Below are 17,457 nucleotides of genomic sequence, written 5' to 3'. Positions count from 1 at the left end.
GCTTTATCCTTCCCTTCCTTCGCTTCTCCTTTAGTCATTCAATAATCTATCCATCTTGTCGGAAACCTATTTCAACAATACCCACTAATTCTCTTCACTCCACGTTCCACAAACATCTCTAATTGCCTTTGCTCTGTCTTCAATGTAAAAGGAGTCCATGGCCCCATGGAACCTCACTAACTCCTTTGAGTATGGTTAACTATTTCAACAGGGAGATTGAAGTTGACCTTTTATGAACTAGTAGTTTGCTAAAGGAATGGATGTAGAAGTTTGTTCTAACAGAGCTCTCAAGTCTCCTCAAAGTTCTCTGCATCATTACTGTGTCTATATTTGAAGTTAAAATAAATGTAAAAATCCTCCTCTAGAAACTAGGGAGAATCCAAAGATAGAGTAATTCTCATGTATGCTCACGCACATTAGTCTTAGATGGGTGGTGAAATATACAGCCCTCTCTCCTCACTACAGTAGACTGAAATAGAAATAGGACAAGTGGAAGATATTGCATGAAGTTTTAAGAACTAAAACTGTATGTAGGTCTAAGTGTTAAACTCACCACCAAATGTGATAAGTGGGCTACATCAGAATCAGCTTGGGGAACTTTTGAAAATTCCTGGAATACATTTCCTAATTTTCAATTTCAAAATTGTTCAGATAGAAGCAGTGTTAGTCCCAGGTGTTTCTAGTGCATAACAGATTTAAAACCTACTGGTGCAGAGACAAGCTCCATTTTAACATTAATCAGAAGCACCACAGCACAAGCCAATTTAAAAGTATGTGTGAGGATCCAGTTCAGTAGCTTTTCACCCTCACTGAAGCTGACATAAACACGTTACACAGATATGTGCAGGAAAAGTAGGTCCCTCATTATAGCAATTGATGAGTGGTCTATCATCTCATTGCCTTGATCCAAGTAGGTTCTAAATTGATGAATTACTGACTTTTCAAATTAAACTCCATGAAGCAATAGTGAGGTTCTGTGCTGCTTCTACTAAATCCACAAGGCCCCACACATTGGTGACAACCATTTATCTGTATATACTGAATCAGAAGCACCAAGACTTAATTATATCAGATATGCTGATAGTGTGATCTTTCATTTACCAAATTCCCACCATAAATTCTTAATAACTCTCCACAATATGACCCCAAATGACTTCCATCTCCAAGGCTCTGCATTCTTACTACAGGCTAGCTTCCACCAAACCTCTTATCTTATAAGTCCCACTGTCAAAGAAAGTGACCCATACGCTTTCTCATACAGAGTGGAAAAATTCCAAGGCAATCTAGATTATAGATCACCCATTACATATCCAATCAATTGGGTGACAGGATCGATAACACAGGAATGCCTGTCCTAGCCATAGGTAACCAAGAGGAAAAATAGAGGATATATGGTCAAAGGATAGATGTCCACTATAATTGATAAAACTATTACAGACATTTCTCTTGGCTATAACAATTTAAATTAGGCTGTTCATAAGTAAGAATCATAATGAGCAGCATTATTAAACAATTTAATTCCCCAATTTAGTGATTTTAGCTAAATACATGAACCTTCTAAGGCTACTAATAAAAACTTTATTTGCAAATGTTGACATAGTGTTTAAGTCAGAATTGAAAACAACGATAAGCAACTCCTTCGCATAGTTAATACCCTGACCAAGGCATAATAAGAATTCACTTGGACAAATATCTTCCATAACCTACCTAAAAACAGGATAGTTCATAAATTCTCTAAGTTGTTCTTTTCTACTGTGGTCAGTCCTTATCTTTAGCTGTAAAACCTAGTAAACTTTGGCATACTCTAATGCTAGTAGTTTAAGTTACCGAAAACCTCTATAAATTTAGCATTATTCCTCAAATCTGGGCAGTTTTCTCATTCTGAATGCTTAAATCTTTAGATCACAAATTGAAATACCAGTAGAAAAACATTCATCTTTAGGCAAGTTGTACAGTTAACACATGGCAAGAAACTAACAAGAAAATTTAAACATCTAGAACATACAAATACTTGAAAGCATTAGGAAGTCTGCACTTAATTGGTACACTTTGCTAAATTGTAGCAGTTCCAATTACAGGAAAGCCGGACTGATATAAGGTTTAACGATTTAAGCTATCTCAAATTTTTCCCAATTCCTGACACCAATATTAGATTTATACAGAAGTTTTATTATAGTAAGAAATAGCTGTTACAGTGAGATCTGCAAACATATACAGAATTATATTTAAATTCATATAGAATAATATTTACATTTTTAAGTTACAACTTTGAAGTTAGAAGATGAAGTATAGCTTAAGTTTTACAACAAAGAAGACAAAAATACACAAGACAAAAATAGAGTTGACAGTAAAAATATAACTATCTGTTCTTGATACAACATGTGGAAACTCTTGTCAGAAAGCTACATCTTCTTAATCTGATCGTCCAAATCACTAAAATATGGATGAATCAGTGCCATTTTGCCAGAAATTCGTTTGGCAGGATCATATACTAACATTTTCTGGAGGGGAAAGATAAAAAGGAAAAAGGTTTTTATTTAAAAAATGAACCATTAAAAAAATAACCTCCATAAAGCCTAAACTCTCTAATAAGCCTAATAAGCCATAAGCTAATTTTAATGAAAATCTATAGATGAACATTTCCATTAGTTTAATACTAAATTACATAAGTATCTCATCCACTGTACTTTACCCTCTAGCTCTAGAATAACCTATTTCTTAAATTATAGGTATTTTGATAACCTCTTTTTGCTATAAATTATAGGTTAAGACACTAGTATTCAGAAATAGCTTTAAAACCAAAACATACATTTAACAAAGATATCTAGTTAATTATATTTACTTTGAGAAATAGCCGTCTGAGTTATTTGTTTTTAAATATATTTTATTGATTTTTTACAGACAGGAAGGGAGAGAGATAGAGTTAGAAACATCGATGAAAGAGAAACATCGATCAGCTGCCTCCTGCACACTCCCTCTTGGGGATGTGCCCGCAACCCAGGTACATGCCCTTGACCAGAATCGAACCTGGGACCTTTCAGTCCGCAGGCCGACGCTCTATCCACTGAGACAAACCGGTTTCGGCCCGTCTGAGTTATTTACAACATTCCTGAAATGGTGGCAACTATAGTGGTTTCTAATGTAGCTTCCAACAAGTTCCAAGTAAAAACAAAACCCAATGCAATGTTACAAATATAGTTAAAATGAGCCTTTAAATGAATCAGTCAATTTCATATTAATTTATACATCACCAAAAAAAAGAGGAATAAAGTTAAATATTGACCTTAAATTTCATCTTCTTATTTTTGACTTACAGCAATGGTTCTCAACTGGGTGAGACTGCCCTTCAGGGAAGACTTGGCAATGTCTGGAGGCATTTTGGATTGTAGCCACTGGGTGGAAATTATGTCCATGTTCAGGACAGCCTCCAGCAACAAAGAAGGACCAGTACTGACTTACAGTATTTAATTTTTGTTTTCTTCATTGAAGTGAAATTCTTTGTATTAAAAAATTACTGAAGTTAAAAAGATAGACTGGGCCCAGAATATGGAAAGCCTTTTACCTCAAATCAGCACTATTATACACAACATGTTGAATAGCAGGTAAAAGTCTTTGGACTTCACTGCAAACAATTGGGAAATCTAAGCTGAATTTGGTGGAATAATGATTTATAAAGTGTGAAAGGTGCCCAGAAACGAACTAGAAGATATATATGATGACATAGCAATAGATTACTTTGCTTAGTAAACTGCCAAAACATTATTTTTTTTCTGGAATCAAGTTAGCAGAGATTTATTATTACTTCCTCCTGAAAGCTCAATATTTAAATACTGTTCTAAAACAAACTTCCTGAAACAGGCCTAGGACATTTTATTTTTTTGTCCTAATACTGTTTTTGTTTTGTTTTTCCTAAGAAAACAACTATTAGTTAGGAATGGCAATGTAATAGAAGGGAAACATTTTCGAGAACTACTTCAGTCCTTCTCCTAATGTTTCTGATGTGGAAATAAGGCACAAAGTAAGAAATGGGGAGTTCATGCAGTAGAAGGTTTTAATAACTAAAAAATGAAGCAACAAAGGAAACACCTTTGACTTGGATAAACTAAAAAGTAGTATATAATGAGACAAAAAAGCTGGAAAGGAAGGCTACTACAAATCAGCAACTTAAATAAGAATAAAGGTGTTATTAACCCTGACCTTCCCTTCCTTTGATCTGAAGCTATTAGATCAAGAAAAACAAAAACGAAAAATAATGAAAACAACTAATTCATTTAATTCTCAAAGAAAATATCATACTAATTCTCCTCTCAAAATTACTAGGATTTCTTGGTATCTGAAATGGAGCTATTAATACAATAAACGTAACAGATATAATAGCTATTTGCCTAAGAATCATCAATGACAGTATAAAGGGCACTCCTTACCGAGAGAAGATCCAAGCCATCGTCATCCAAGTTTTTGACATGGGATGATAGGCTTCCTGGTTTCCACTTGGGGAATGTATTCTTATAGTCCTGTAAAGACTCCACTTCTGGCCACACATCATTGTTGGGGGTACCCAAAGCTCTAAAAGCCATAGGAAACAAAAAGTTATTAAAGCAGAAATATAATCTTATTTATATTATGTTGCCTTTAAAGTTCTTAACAGCTTAAATTAATAAAAAAAAAATACCTGAAAATTCTGAAGAGTTGGTCAATTTCCGAATCCCCATGGAAGAGTGGTTTCTTAGTTGCTAATTCTGCAAATATGGTGCCTATACTCCAAATGTCAACTGGGGTCGAATAGCGAGCTGACCCCAGCAACACTTCTGGAGATCTATACCAAAGTGTAACCACCTATTACAAAGCAAATTTTCACAATGAGTAAATGTGGTGCATTAAATTACCTAAATGTACACATTCATATTTCATTACAACTGTCCTTTAGAAGCCTGTATGATTGCCTGTTTATATTGTTTGCATGTACTGCTTACATGCTAAAAACATGAAAAAAATCACATAATAGTTTATTAGTGGTCTAGAGCAGATTATTTTAGTATATATAATTTATCCAATGGTAACAATATCACCTTTAACTTAAAAGTCAGTGAGGTCAATGGCATCAGCCATGGGAAAATGATATCTACACTAATAAAAGAGAAAAATGGTAATTGGCGTACGACCGCTACCCTACTGATTGGCTAATCAGCGTATCCTTATGCAAATTAACTGTCAGCCAAGATGGCGGCCGGCAGCCAGGCAGCTGGAAGCGAACTTGAGGTTTGCTTGCTCCAGTGACTGCAGATTCCAACGTTCCCCGCCTGACTTCCCGGCCTCTGAGCTGGCAGTTTGAAACATTCTAACAAATATAGCCGGCTGGGATCTCAGAGCTGAAGTTATACATTGTTTCGATTATAGAACGGCAAACAAACCAGCAGCGGAAGCCTCAGAGCTAGAGCCAGAGCTAAAGCTGGCCCAGAAGAAAAAAAAAAAAGAAAAAAAGGAGTGGTTGGGAGCTTCAGTCAAAACCCCTAGCCTGAAAGCAGCCCTCAGCCCCTCACCCAGACTGGCCAGGCACCCCAGTGGGGACCCCCACCCTGAAGGGTGTGTGACCAGCTGCAAACAGCCATCATCCCCTCATCCAGGCTGGCCAGGCACCCCAGTGGGGACCCCTACCCTGATCCAGGACACCCTTCAGGGCAAACCAGCCGGCCCCCAGGCCTCTATCCTATATAGTAAAAGGGTAATATGCCTCCCAGCACAGGGATCAGCGGAGCCACGAGGCCTCCTGGCACCAGATCAGCATGACAGGGGGCAGCGCCCAAACCCCCTGATGGCCCTGCGGCTCTGTGTGTGACAGGGGGTGGTGCCCCAACCCCCCCCCCACCACGGGCCCTGCTCTGTGTGTGACGGGGTAGAGCCATAACCTCCCCATCGGCCCTGCCCTGAGTGTGACAGTGGTGGCGCCCCAACCCCCTGATTGGCCCTGCTCTGTGGGTGACAGGGGGCGGTGCCCTAACTCCCCTATCGGCCCTACTCTGTGCGTGACAGGGGGGAGCTCCCCAACCCCCTGATGGGCCCTGCTCTGTGCGTGACAGGGGGGAGCTTCCCAACCCCCTGATGGGCCCTGCTCTGTGTGTGATGGGGGGGAGGGGGGCAGTGCCCCAACCCCCTGATTGGCCCTGCTCTATGAGTGACAGGGGGCAGTGCCCCAACCCCCTGATGGGCCCTGCTCTGTGCATCACAGGGGGTGGCGCCGCAACCTCCCCATTGAACCTGCCTTGAGTGTGACAGGGGGCGGTGCCCCAACCCCCCAATCAGCCCTACCCTGAGCGTGACTGAGGGTGGCATCGCAACCTCCCAATCCGCCCTGCTCTGTGCATGACAGGGGGCGGCGCCCCAACTCCCCAATCAGCCTTGCTCTGAGCCCGACCAGGGGCTGCACCTAGGGATTGGGCTTGCCCTCTGCCACTCAGGAGCAGGCCTAAGCCAGCAGGTCATTATCTCCCGAGGGGTCCCAGACTGCGAGAGGGCACAGGCCGGGCTGAGGGACCCCCTCTTCCCCCCGAGTGCACAAATTTTTGTGCACCGGGCCTCTAGTAATAGGATAAAAATGAGCCAAGACATCCAACAAGATGAGAACTGCTTTAAGTTTTCATGTGGGGACAGTCTTTGGGCTGAAGGGTAGACAACTCCACAGAAGACACTGTTTGCCAATACAGACATGTGACACATAAAAACGTTTCATTCAAAGGCGGGTGGTATATACAACAGTGGTCCCATAAGATTATAATGGAGCTAAAAAATTCCTAGAAGTCATAGCTTTCCCAATGTCATAGTGCAACACTATGCCTAAAGAAAATCATCTAGTGTCGTCTACTAAGTGCATAGTGTTTATCAAGTCTACAGTAGTGTACAGTAACATCCAAGGCCTTCACATTTCACTCGCCACTCATTCACTGCCTCACCCAGAACAACTTCCAAACCTGAAGCTTCCTAAGTGCCTTATACAGGTGGACCATTTTTTAAAATTTTATAGTGTATGTTGCTGTAGCTTCTATGTTTTGACACATATCATTGTGTTACAACTGACTACAATATTCAGTATAGTAACATACTGTACAGATTTGTAGTCTAGCAGCAATAGGTTATACCATATAGCCTAAATATATAGTAGATTATACAATCTAGGTTTGTGTAAGTGCACTGTATGTTTGCAGTGATAAAATGGCTTGCAGGTATATTTCTCAGAACATATCCCAGGCATTAAGCAACACATGACTATAACCCTATACTACACAATTCAACATTCCCTTCCCCTTCAGAAATAAGAAATGAAATGCCAAGTCATCAATATAACACTGATGAAACATGATTATATTTATACTCCAAAATGTATCTGAAACAGTACCCCTTAAGCAACAAAACCTATCTTTTAACCAATTTGGTTGTGTATCAGAGAGAAGCCAATCGGGAGACAGAAAGAAACCACTTGGTGATTGAATGGGGAAAATTAATATAAAGGATTATTAACTGTAATGGGAATGGAATAATTCAAGACTGACTAGTAAGAAATAATGAAAACTCTAAGGGAAACCCGTTCCTCCTGCAATGCTTTTCCAGCACCCCCTACTGACAAAGCATAACATCTCACCAGCTAGCAAAGGAAAAATATTCAGCGATTCCAGTTCCGTTTTTACATAGCATGCAATGAATGGTGAGTGCAGAGCTGCGGCAATAAACTAATATGGCCGAGTGGAAATCTTTTTTGAGCACTTCTTTCTTGACTTAAAGAACAAATATAGAAGACAATCGAGCAATCACATATTCAAAAGCACCAAAAAACACATGATTCTCCATACCTCATGTGTATATACTCTAATAGGTATTCCAAAAGCTCTGGCAAGGCCAAAATCAGCCAGTTTAATTGTTCCTTTGTCATCAATCAATAGATTTTGAGGTTTTAAATCTCTGTGTAGAACTCTTCTAGAGTGACAAAACACAATCCCTTGTAGGATTTGGTACAAGTAACTCTGGAAGAAGAAAATATGTTAGAAGCTTAACTGCATAGCACGTAATGATTTTCTAAATAACCTTGGTGAGTTTGTTTCAAAGAAAGAAGAAGTTATAATACAGGGAAATAATTTAACTACCAAAAAGCTTTTAGGGCTTCTGAGATGAACAAGAAGCATTTATATACAATATATCATGCTTGTACACTAAGACAAAGATATTCACCTTATGCACACATCTATATCCATATGAATTCATTTGTTTTCTTTTACTTATTTTTTTGGTTCCTCATTAAGTCACAAGTTAGTTTTCTGTAGAGAAAGTTTCTTAAACTTTTGCTCTATACACCGATAACAATTCTATTTCTATCTTGAATAAATCTGGTCTTTTTTACTTCTATCTTTTATCTTTACATACTTATTTCCTCTTTGGAGACATTGGTCAGATTCCAAAAGAAATGACAACGAGAATATTATCATTATGTTTAAATAGACACAATGATCAGAAAAAACTGTTCAGTAGTTCAGAGTTGTTTTATAAGACAACTGGAAGAATGCTTGCTTAAGCTGGTGTAAGGATAAAACACTTTCACTTTATACACATTATCACTTTTAAACAATTGTGTATACATTTATAGTTTAACAGTATGTAATGTGTACAATAGTTAATCAAAACATATTCAAAATTAGAAAAAATAAAACCACCTGCCAACACCACTTGCCCCAGGTGTTTGTTACTTTGTTTTACACGTTTACCAGAATACACTAAGGCAGTGGTTCTCAACCTTCCTAATGCTGCGAACCTTTAATACAGTTCCTCATGTTGTGGTGACAACCAACCATAAAATTATTTTCATTGCTACTTCATAACTGTAATTTTGCTACTGTAAACAATATGTAATTATATGTGTTTTCCGATGGTCTTAGGCAACCCCTGTGAAAGGGGTCTCGACCCACAGGTTGAGAACTGCTGCATTAGGGCAACCCGTTCAGATCCCCTCCTTGCAGCAGGGAGCTTTTCGATAACAAAAAATTGGCTTTCCAAGACCAGAATATCCTAGTTTTCAACAATACATGGTTATTAGTTTTATGTTCTCTCAGACACGACTTTTCATTTTATAATTAGAAGAATCATCTAGTAAAAATGGTTCCTATTAACAATCTAATCTCTGGACTGTGGAAAGAAAATGAAATACTCTTTTCTTCCTCAATCTACTTTCTAACACTTTTCCCAAGCTACTCCCACACAACACAGGGGAAATACAGAGCAGACACTTTACATTCACAGTGAATGAAGAGTAATAAAATTAGGCAAGCGTCTTACCTTAACAAGTGCAGAATCCATGTACTGACCAGGAGGGATAGAATCCAAGTATTTCTTTAGATCCATGGAAAGATATTCAAAGATGAGATATAACCTGGAATCTTGCATGAGCACATCTTGAAGACTAAAAAATAAAACAATTATATGAAAAAATTGATAAACATTTTTGACTGTTCCAAAATGACAATTTGACCATTCCAAAATGACATTTCTAAGCTGACTGCTTGTTCAGAGCTTGTCTTTCTACTAAGGTAAATTATGGAAATAAATTTAAAGTAGTATCTGACCTTAATTGTTGCTCACTATATCCAGTCCCCCCCAAATTCAGCTAAATTCTAACTTGGACCTTTAGAAAGACAACCCACCCCAAAACACCAGCCCACATATTTAAAAAGGAAGAAAGAAACTTTTCTTTTTCATTGAACCTAGCTGCCTGTCTTAGGACTCCGATTAAGGGATCTTTAAGGACCAGAGCTCTGAGTGAGAGTTGACAAAGCTCAGTGAAAAGGTCTTCCTTTTCTCTCACAGCCAGTTTACCTTGATCTTTCAGCCCCAAATACGAATCTCTATGACCCAGCTCCTCTAGCTCTGTGCCTGCTTTAACAGCCTGTTTTTCCTGCCTCCAGCATTCTCAATGAACAAAAATAGTAGGGTTCTGTTCCACTCAGCAAGGTTAGACAAAAATTAAGCAAATGTAAATATTTCCACATTGAAATGCATTTTAAATACTGTGCGGAAAATGGTTTAAGTCCAGATATACCATACCTGACTATATTTGGATGACGAAGTTCTTTTAATAGAGAAATTTCCCGAATTGCCGTACTAGGAACCCCTTCCTCTTCACTTTCTAGTCTGATTTTCTTCATGGCTACTATTTGACCTGTAGTTTTGTGTCTACCCTTATACACAACTCCATAGGTACCTGAAATAGACAAAGTAAATGTCTACTATGGGATACCCCTCCATGAAATAAGCAAGATTTTGAAAATGATTGAGTCCCATAAGGTGTCACATGATAGAAATGGCTGCTGTGTCCAGATAGGAAGTATCTTACTCATAATTATACCCTTATCACTTACAAAAAGAAATTGATAGCTGCAACCTACTGCATCTACAATTGAAAAATAGAATTCATGTAGTCATCACAAGTTTTCCATACATTTAAATTACCAGTAATTTTCCAGCACATGTTAGAGCAGAAAATGTATACTTTGCAAACTGAAATTTATCTCGTCTTATATCCTACCCCCAATAACATAGGCATAAAATACAATGTAAAGATTTGGGCTCAGGAAATATTACTAACAGGAGTCATTGTGACACTTTCAGAAAACTCTGTAAAAGGTTCTCTATGAATTTCAAATAGTCAATAACCCTCATCCAGGAAAGAATGTTCTTCAAACAGAACCCACATAAATTGGATTCTAGTAGCAGATTATTTTGTATAAGCTATATCATTTGTCCTTGAAGAGTTTAGAATGTCATACCAACACTCATATATGAAACTTAAGATATTCAGGTGGCTCAAATGGTTAGAGCGTGGGCTCTCAGACAGAAGGGTTGAGGGCTCATTTACTGGTCAAGAGCAAGTGCTTGGGTTGCAGGTTTGATCCCTGGCATCTAGGTGCACACAGGAGGTAACCAGGCAATGTCACATTGATGTCTCGATGTCTCTCTTTCTCTACTCTCCCTCCCTTCCACTCTCTCTAAAAAAGATCAATGGAAAAATATCCTCGGGCCCAGCCAGTATGGCTCAGAGGTTAAGAGTTGACCTATGAACCAGGAGGTGTCAGTTCAATCCCCAGGCAGGGCACATGGCCAGGGTTTCAGGCTCAAATCCCCAGTAGAGGGCATGCAGGAAGCAGCTGATCAATGATTCTCATCATTGATGTTTCTCTCTCCCTCTCCCTTCCTCTCTGAAATCAATAAAAATGTATTTTTAAAAATATCCTTGGGTGAGGATTAACAAAAACAAAATAAAACATAAATAAAACAAACCAACCTTAAGATATTCTTTTGGGGGAGAGAGGAAGAGCCAAAGGGGCATTTTTATCCCTCATTTATACCATATAGATCAGTGGTTCTCAACCTTCTGGCCCTTTAAATACAGTTCCTCATGTTGTGACCCAACCATAAAATTATTTTCGTTGCTACTTCATAACTGTAATGTTGCTACTGTTATGAATCGTAATGTAAATATCTGATATGCAGAATGGTCTTAGGCAACCCTTGTGAAAGGGTCGTTCGACCGCGGTAGCGACCCACAGCTTAAGAACCGCTGATATAGATAAACATTCTTTAAAAACCTCTAATGAAATTACTATAGATAGGGAATGATATATATTACTGGTTTTAAAGCAGCTTAAATATGTACACATGACAGATCATTTTAACCTAGGGTAACTAAATAAAAAGTTTCTTTAAATTAGTTTAATAGTGAGTTATCTTAAACCAGTTCAGACAATTTATTTATTTATTTATTTTAAATATATTTTATTGATTTTTTACAGAGAGGAAGGGAGAGAGACAGAGAGAGTTAGAAACATCGATGAGAGAGAAACATCGATAAGCTGCCTCCTGCACATCTCCCACTGGGGATGTGCCTGCAACCCAGGTACATGCCCTTGACCGGAATTGAACCCGGGACCCTTCAGTCCGAAGGCCGATGCTCCATCCACTGAGCCAAACCGGTTTCGGCAGAGACAATTTAGGTAAACATATTTATTGTCTTAAAAATAATTTTAGGCGACTAAAAGTATATTATGTAACTTAACATAATTCTACTGACCTAACTTCTCCCAACATATATATAAGAAGTCAATAACCAATACTTATCAAAATATTGTTTTAATTAGAATATTGTTTAGTAGTAGAATATAAGATTATTGGGCAGGGAGGTTGTCAGGGAATCATCAGAATAATTTTAATTCTCTTGAAATGTGAACATTTTTTTTATTTTTGTGTTTAAGTTATTATATAAAGAACATATCTATGCCCTAACCCAGTGATGGCGAACCTATGACACACGTGTCAGAGGTGACACACGAACTCATTTTTTTGGTTGATTTTTCTTTGTTAAATCAAAGAAATTTATATATTTAAATATATAAAATAAATATCAAAAATATAAGTCTTTGTTTTACTATGGTTGCAAATATCAAAAAATTTCTATATGTGACACGGCACCAGAGTTAAGTTAGGGTTTTTCAAAATGCTGACACGCCGAGCTCAAAAGCTTCGCCATCACTACCCTAACCGGTTTGTCTCAGTGGATAGAGCGTCAGCCTGTGGACTCAAGGGTCCCAGGTTCAATTCCGGTCAAGGGCATGTACCTTGGTTTCGGGTACATCCCCAGTAGGGAGTGTGCAGGAGGCAGCTGATCGATGTTTCTCTCTCATTGATGTTTCTAACTCTCTATCCCTCTCCCTTCCTCTCTGTAACAAATCAATAATATATATATATATATATATATATATATATATATATATGAACATATCTATAATAAAAGTGTAATATGCTAATTAGACTGGACAGCTGAACCACCTTCCAGATATCCTTCTGGACAAAGCCGGGGCTTCGAGGGCCGAGCCCCTTGCACAAATTTCGTGCATTGGGCCTCTAGTATATATGTCTTAATGCACATTAGTACAGGCAGTCCTCGGGTTACATCAGACTCAATATACGTCATTTCGTGGTTACCATGGTTACGTTGCCATCTCCCATTTATTTATAAAAAAAAAGTTCCATCATTTCGACATATGTACATATGTGTTTTATGGTTTTTATTATTTATTTACCACAAGTAAAGGTCAGGCATTGTTATCTTTCTTTAAAAATTTTTTTTTACTGCTTCACTTCATTACTGCTGTGTATGTGCTCCATGTGAGTGACGTAGGTGCATATGTAGGCGGGTTCCTTACAGCGAAAATCGATTTAAGTTGCGCCGTAGGAAAGGATCTCCGACATAAGCCGAGGACCTACTGTAGTGAAAGATACTTTAAAGGTTGGATTTTAATAAATATTTACACGTCTTTATGTCACAGAAGTTATAGCATCATTAAGTCATTTAAAACTTTTACGTGAAAAAGCACTCACCTTCTCCAATTTTCTCTATTTTGATATAGTCATCCATAGTCAATTAATAGTTATGGCAGATGCTAAAATGAGAGGAAAAAATCATTTGATTATATGCCACTAGTTCAAATGGTGGTTTTAAGTTATTAATGAGATACTATATTAAAGCATTTTCCACAGTGCCTGATGCAATATTAATTTTCCACAAATATTAGTTATTGTATTAAAGCAATATTTATAAGGGAAACGACTCCTGCAATAAAACAGTCCCACAATTTCTTAGCTCCTTCAATGCTGGAAATATTTGTATATCTTATACCAGTGATTTAGCTTCTTCTAATCAAATAAAACTTCAAATTCACACATCAATTTACCTCTTCCTTCCCAAACAGAAACCAGAAGCACGTTTTCTTATGGAACACTTCTAAGGAGCACCATTGTGTGCCATTATACTCAGGTATTTCAACAAATAATGTTATTTGACTGAATTTTTACTGCTTTGTGGTTTTATGAAGATAATTTTAAGACATGAGTAGGGACCTAAAATGTGCTCACACTGCTCATTCATTAGAAAAATTGTTAAAAGCTTAAGTGTTTAAATTGCTCAAGTGAGCTTTCATCTTTCTCCTGTTTTCAGCAGTCACATACAGGAACATGATTAAGAAAGTTTCAAGGCAATTCTGAAAGTAGAAAATATCACTTAGCACCCTAAAGGAAAAGGTGCAATTCCACAGGTAATTATACTGTATAGAATCTTCTTAAAAACAAAGTAAAAAAACCAAACCTATACTTGAATCACAAAGAATGGTTTAAAAAAAAAAAAAGCTGAAATGCTGCTGACAACCACTCAAGGCTGCCTCAGCAACTTTGCCAATGAAACTTCAGAAAATTAAGGTAATTATGCTTTGGGCTTCTAACACACCCACCACTGATAAGATTACAAGTAAGTCACATAGTAACTGCCCCTTACGTCCTATCTCTCACATTCATCTTCGAAATCATTCCGGAAATAAGTAGAGAGAAGTCATCTTTTTAAGTCAGTTTTTTTAAAATCAGCAAAATTGGACTACACTGGGCCAATCTTAAAAATGTTTAATTTTACGAAATGGCAATGGGCGACTAAGATAGTTGGCCTTTCTTCAATATCCAGATGCAATGTCTAATGCACATCTGCTGAGCTCGCTTCGAACAGACTGCTTAAAAACGAACTCAATTTCAGAGCTGCACGCCGTCCCCCGCCTTTCCGGTCGTAACATTTCAAAAATAAAGGATGAGCAGGCCTAGGCCCTTTGAGTGCCTCCTAGGGCTCCGCACTCTCGTAGCTGCAGCGCGTGCGCCACCCATGGCTTCCCCACCCCCCAGACTCCCAAGTCTTTAAAAGAATGCCGTGCAACATTAGTATGAAATAAAGAATGAGTATGAAATAAAGGATATTAAAAACCCACATAGGCACCTATCTGTCGGCATTTCTTAGCGTATCACTTGTTGCTAATCCCATAGTTTATAACATCACCACCAACCATCCAATAAAAACGAAAAAACCCAAGTTCCCCATGGCTGTGTGCCTTGGCCAAACGTTCTTCAAAGCTGTAGGTGGGCAAGGCCATACGGGCACTGGGGCAAGTCAGAGGAGGCCCCGTTAGTTCACCGGGGCGGCTTCCCGGGAGGCCTGGGTGCAAGGACTGGCGTGGGTGCAGGCCCAGGTGGGTCTTGCTTTCATCCCCCCGGGAGCAGAGCGCCAGGCCCCAGGGCCGACCTGGCACTGCAGCGGGCAAAGCCTCCGCGCGAACGAGACAAAGCAAGCACGGGCTCGGCTCCAACCGTGACCCGAAAGCCTCAGTAACCAGGGGAGCGGCCTCCTCCTGGCAACAGCCGCCGGCGACGCGAGAGGGCCGCCGCTTGGGTGCCGCGGGCAGCCGCTGCCCTCCGCGGGGTAGCCCGCCCGCGCAGAGGTCCCCCAGGGGCCCCAGATGTAGGACACGGCCCAGCCTCCCCGCCGGGCCCCACGCAGACCCCAGCTGCCCTGCCAGCCTCTGGATGACCACCCGATTCCTCCAAGCTCCCCCTCCGAGTACCCCGAGTCGACCCCTGTGAGCCCCACAGGCATCACCCTGACCCCGGCCACTCTACCCGGCAAGCGACCCCGCGGCGAAAGCAGCGGCGGCTACCACGGGGCGTCACTTTGTCCTTAACTTCCCAGGTCCAGCTCTGAAGCTAAGTGCGAGCAGTTTCAAACTCACCGCGCTAAAGGGTCTCGCATGCACCAATCAGGTGACCCGTAGACTTTCAAAGCAGCCAATCAGAGCCCAGTTACGCTAGGGCTGGGCTTCCCCGGTGGCTAGAGCGCGAATGGAAAGGAAAACGGCGGCTGCAGAAAAAGCCGCAGGGCGGGCGCCAAGTGAGTCTGCGCGCAAGCTCTGTCTTTCTTCCCGTGGGAGCATCGTCCCACTGTTTCTAGGCACCAGAAACTGTTCTTTCTGTTTGTTGGTTTTTTCACCTGCCAATATTAGCACAATTAAAATTTAGTAGACACAAATAGCTCATCGCAAAAGTGATACTGCACTTGCATCCAGATTCCATTCCTTTCACTTTTAATGCTTAAAGCCCCCTGTATATTGATGTTTTTCTAAATAGATGACTTTCAGGCTGGGCCGAGGGAAGATAATGGAACCAAAAAAACTATATACATAATACATAGACACAGACTACAGTGTGATGATAGCCAGGGGGAAAGAGGGGTGAGAGGTTAGGTGGAGGTGGGCAAAGGCCAGGGAAATGAGGATGGAAAGAGACTCTCCCTCTCCCTTCCTCTCTGAAATCAATACAAATATATTTTTAAAAATATCCTTGGGTGAGGATTAACAAAAACAAAACAAAACAAACCAACCTTAAGATATTCTGTTGGGGGAGAGGGGAAGAGCCAAAAAGATATTTTTACCCCTATTTATACCATATAGATAAAAACATTCTCTAAAAACCTCTAATGAAATTACTACAGATAGGGAATGAATGATTATATATTATTGGTTTTAAAGCAGCTTAAATATGTACAAATGACAGATCATTTTAACTTAGGGTAACTAGATAAAAAGTTTATTTAAATTAGTTTAATAGTGAATTATCTAAACCAGTTCAGACAATTTAGGTAAACATATTTATCATCTTAAAAATAATTTTAGGTGACTAAAAGTATATTATGAAACTTAACATAATTCTACTGACCTAATTTCTCCCCCCAACACATATATAAGATGTCAATAATCAATACTTATCAAATAGAAATTTTGTTTTAATTAGAATATTGCTTGTGGCTATGGGCACACACTATGCAGTGTACAGATAATGTTTATTGAGTTGTACACTTGAAACCTATATGGTTTTGTAAACCAACGTCACCCCAATAAATTCAATAAAAAAATATAAGGTAATGGAAAACTCAATGTAAAGAATATATATATGTTATATATAACCATGCTTTGTTTTTACCTCACTTTTTATTATATTTTTTATTTATTTAAAATTTTACTTATTTAAAAATTAAGAGCAAAATTTTACGTTTTTTACATTTTAAAATATTTGCACATCAGTATTTTAAATGTCGTTTAAAAGAAAAATAAATCACAATTCTATAAGGGAAGACAAAAGAGATCTAAATTATACTTTAAATAACCCAGTATCAAAAACTCTTTCTTTCATGGCACTCTTCCATATCTTTAAGAGAGAGTTCTTCACTTGAACATCATTCTTAAATTCTGAAGAAAATAAAACAGTAAAATAGAACTGCAGATAATAAGAGTCCCCTAGTAAGGATTTCTCTTTGCAGAACAAAGACTGATTAGCATGACCTCTTACTAATATGTATTAAATGACCCAGATTAGGATAAGGAATAAAACTAGTATATCACATGCATTTAAGTGTTTAATACATTTTCACACAATGAGTAGCATCTGTCATCTGACCCCATATGTGGCACAAATTTTATGTTCCTAGGTGACAGAGGTAGAGTATTCGTAGTGGAGGTAGGAGTTTGGAAAATCTGTCTGAAACTAATAACTTTTAAAACTTAC

The 17,457-nt window shown here is 38.8% G+C and overlaps 1 protein-coding gene across 2 annotated transcripts; it reads right to left on the bottom strand.

Moving 5' to 3' along the window:
• Positions 1 to 2,336: 2,336 nt before the first annotated feature.
• CDK1 (cyclin dependent kinase 1) lies at positions 2,337 to 15,605 on the bottom strand. Of its 2 annotated transcripts, none has more exons than XM_070431905.1 (8): positions 15,520 to 15,605; positions 13,411 to 13,472; positions 10,081 to 10,237; positions 9,316 to 9,439; positions 7,842 to 8,012; positions 4,673 to 4,836; positions 4,425 to 4,566; positions 2,337 to 2,501 (listed from the first exon to the last, which is right to left on the bottom strand). In XM_070431905.1, the coding sequence occupies exons 2-8, from the start codon at positions 13,445 to 13,447 to the stop codon at positions 2,403 to 2,405; spliced, it is 894 nt and encodes a 297-aa protein (XP_070288006.1). In that variant the 5' UTR covers positions 13,448 to 13,472; positions 15,520 to 15,605; the 3' UTR covers positions 2,337 to 2,402. The 2 variants fall into 2 exon arrangements, with proteins under 2 accessions (XP_070288006.1, XP_070288007.1); XM_070431906.1 differs by having other exon boundaries at positions 15,506 to 15,596.
• Positions 15,606 to 17,457: the final 1,852 nt, after the last annotated feature.

This window comes from Myotis yumanensis, unplaced genomic scaffold, assembly GCF_028538775.1.
Source record: "Myotis yumanensis isolate MYYU_CA2020_CCGP unplaced genomic scaffold, mMyoYum1.0.hap1 SCAF_13, whole genome shotgun sequence".
Lineage (NCBI taxonomy): Eukaryota > Metazoa > Chordata > Mammalia > Chiroptera > Vespertilionidae > Myotis > Myotis yumanensis.
The sequence above is the reverse complement of the archived record's forward strand: the minus strand, read 5'-3'. Positions and strand labels throughout refer to the sequence as shown.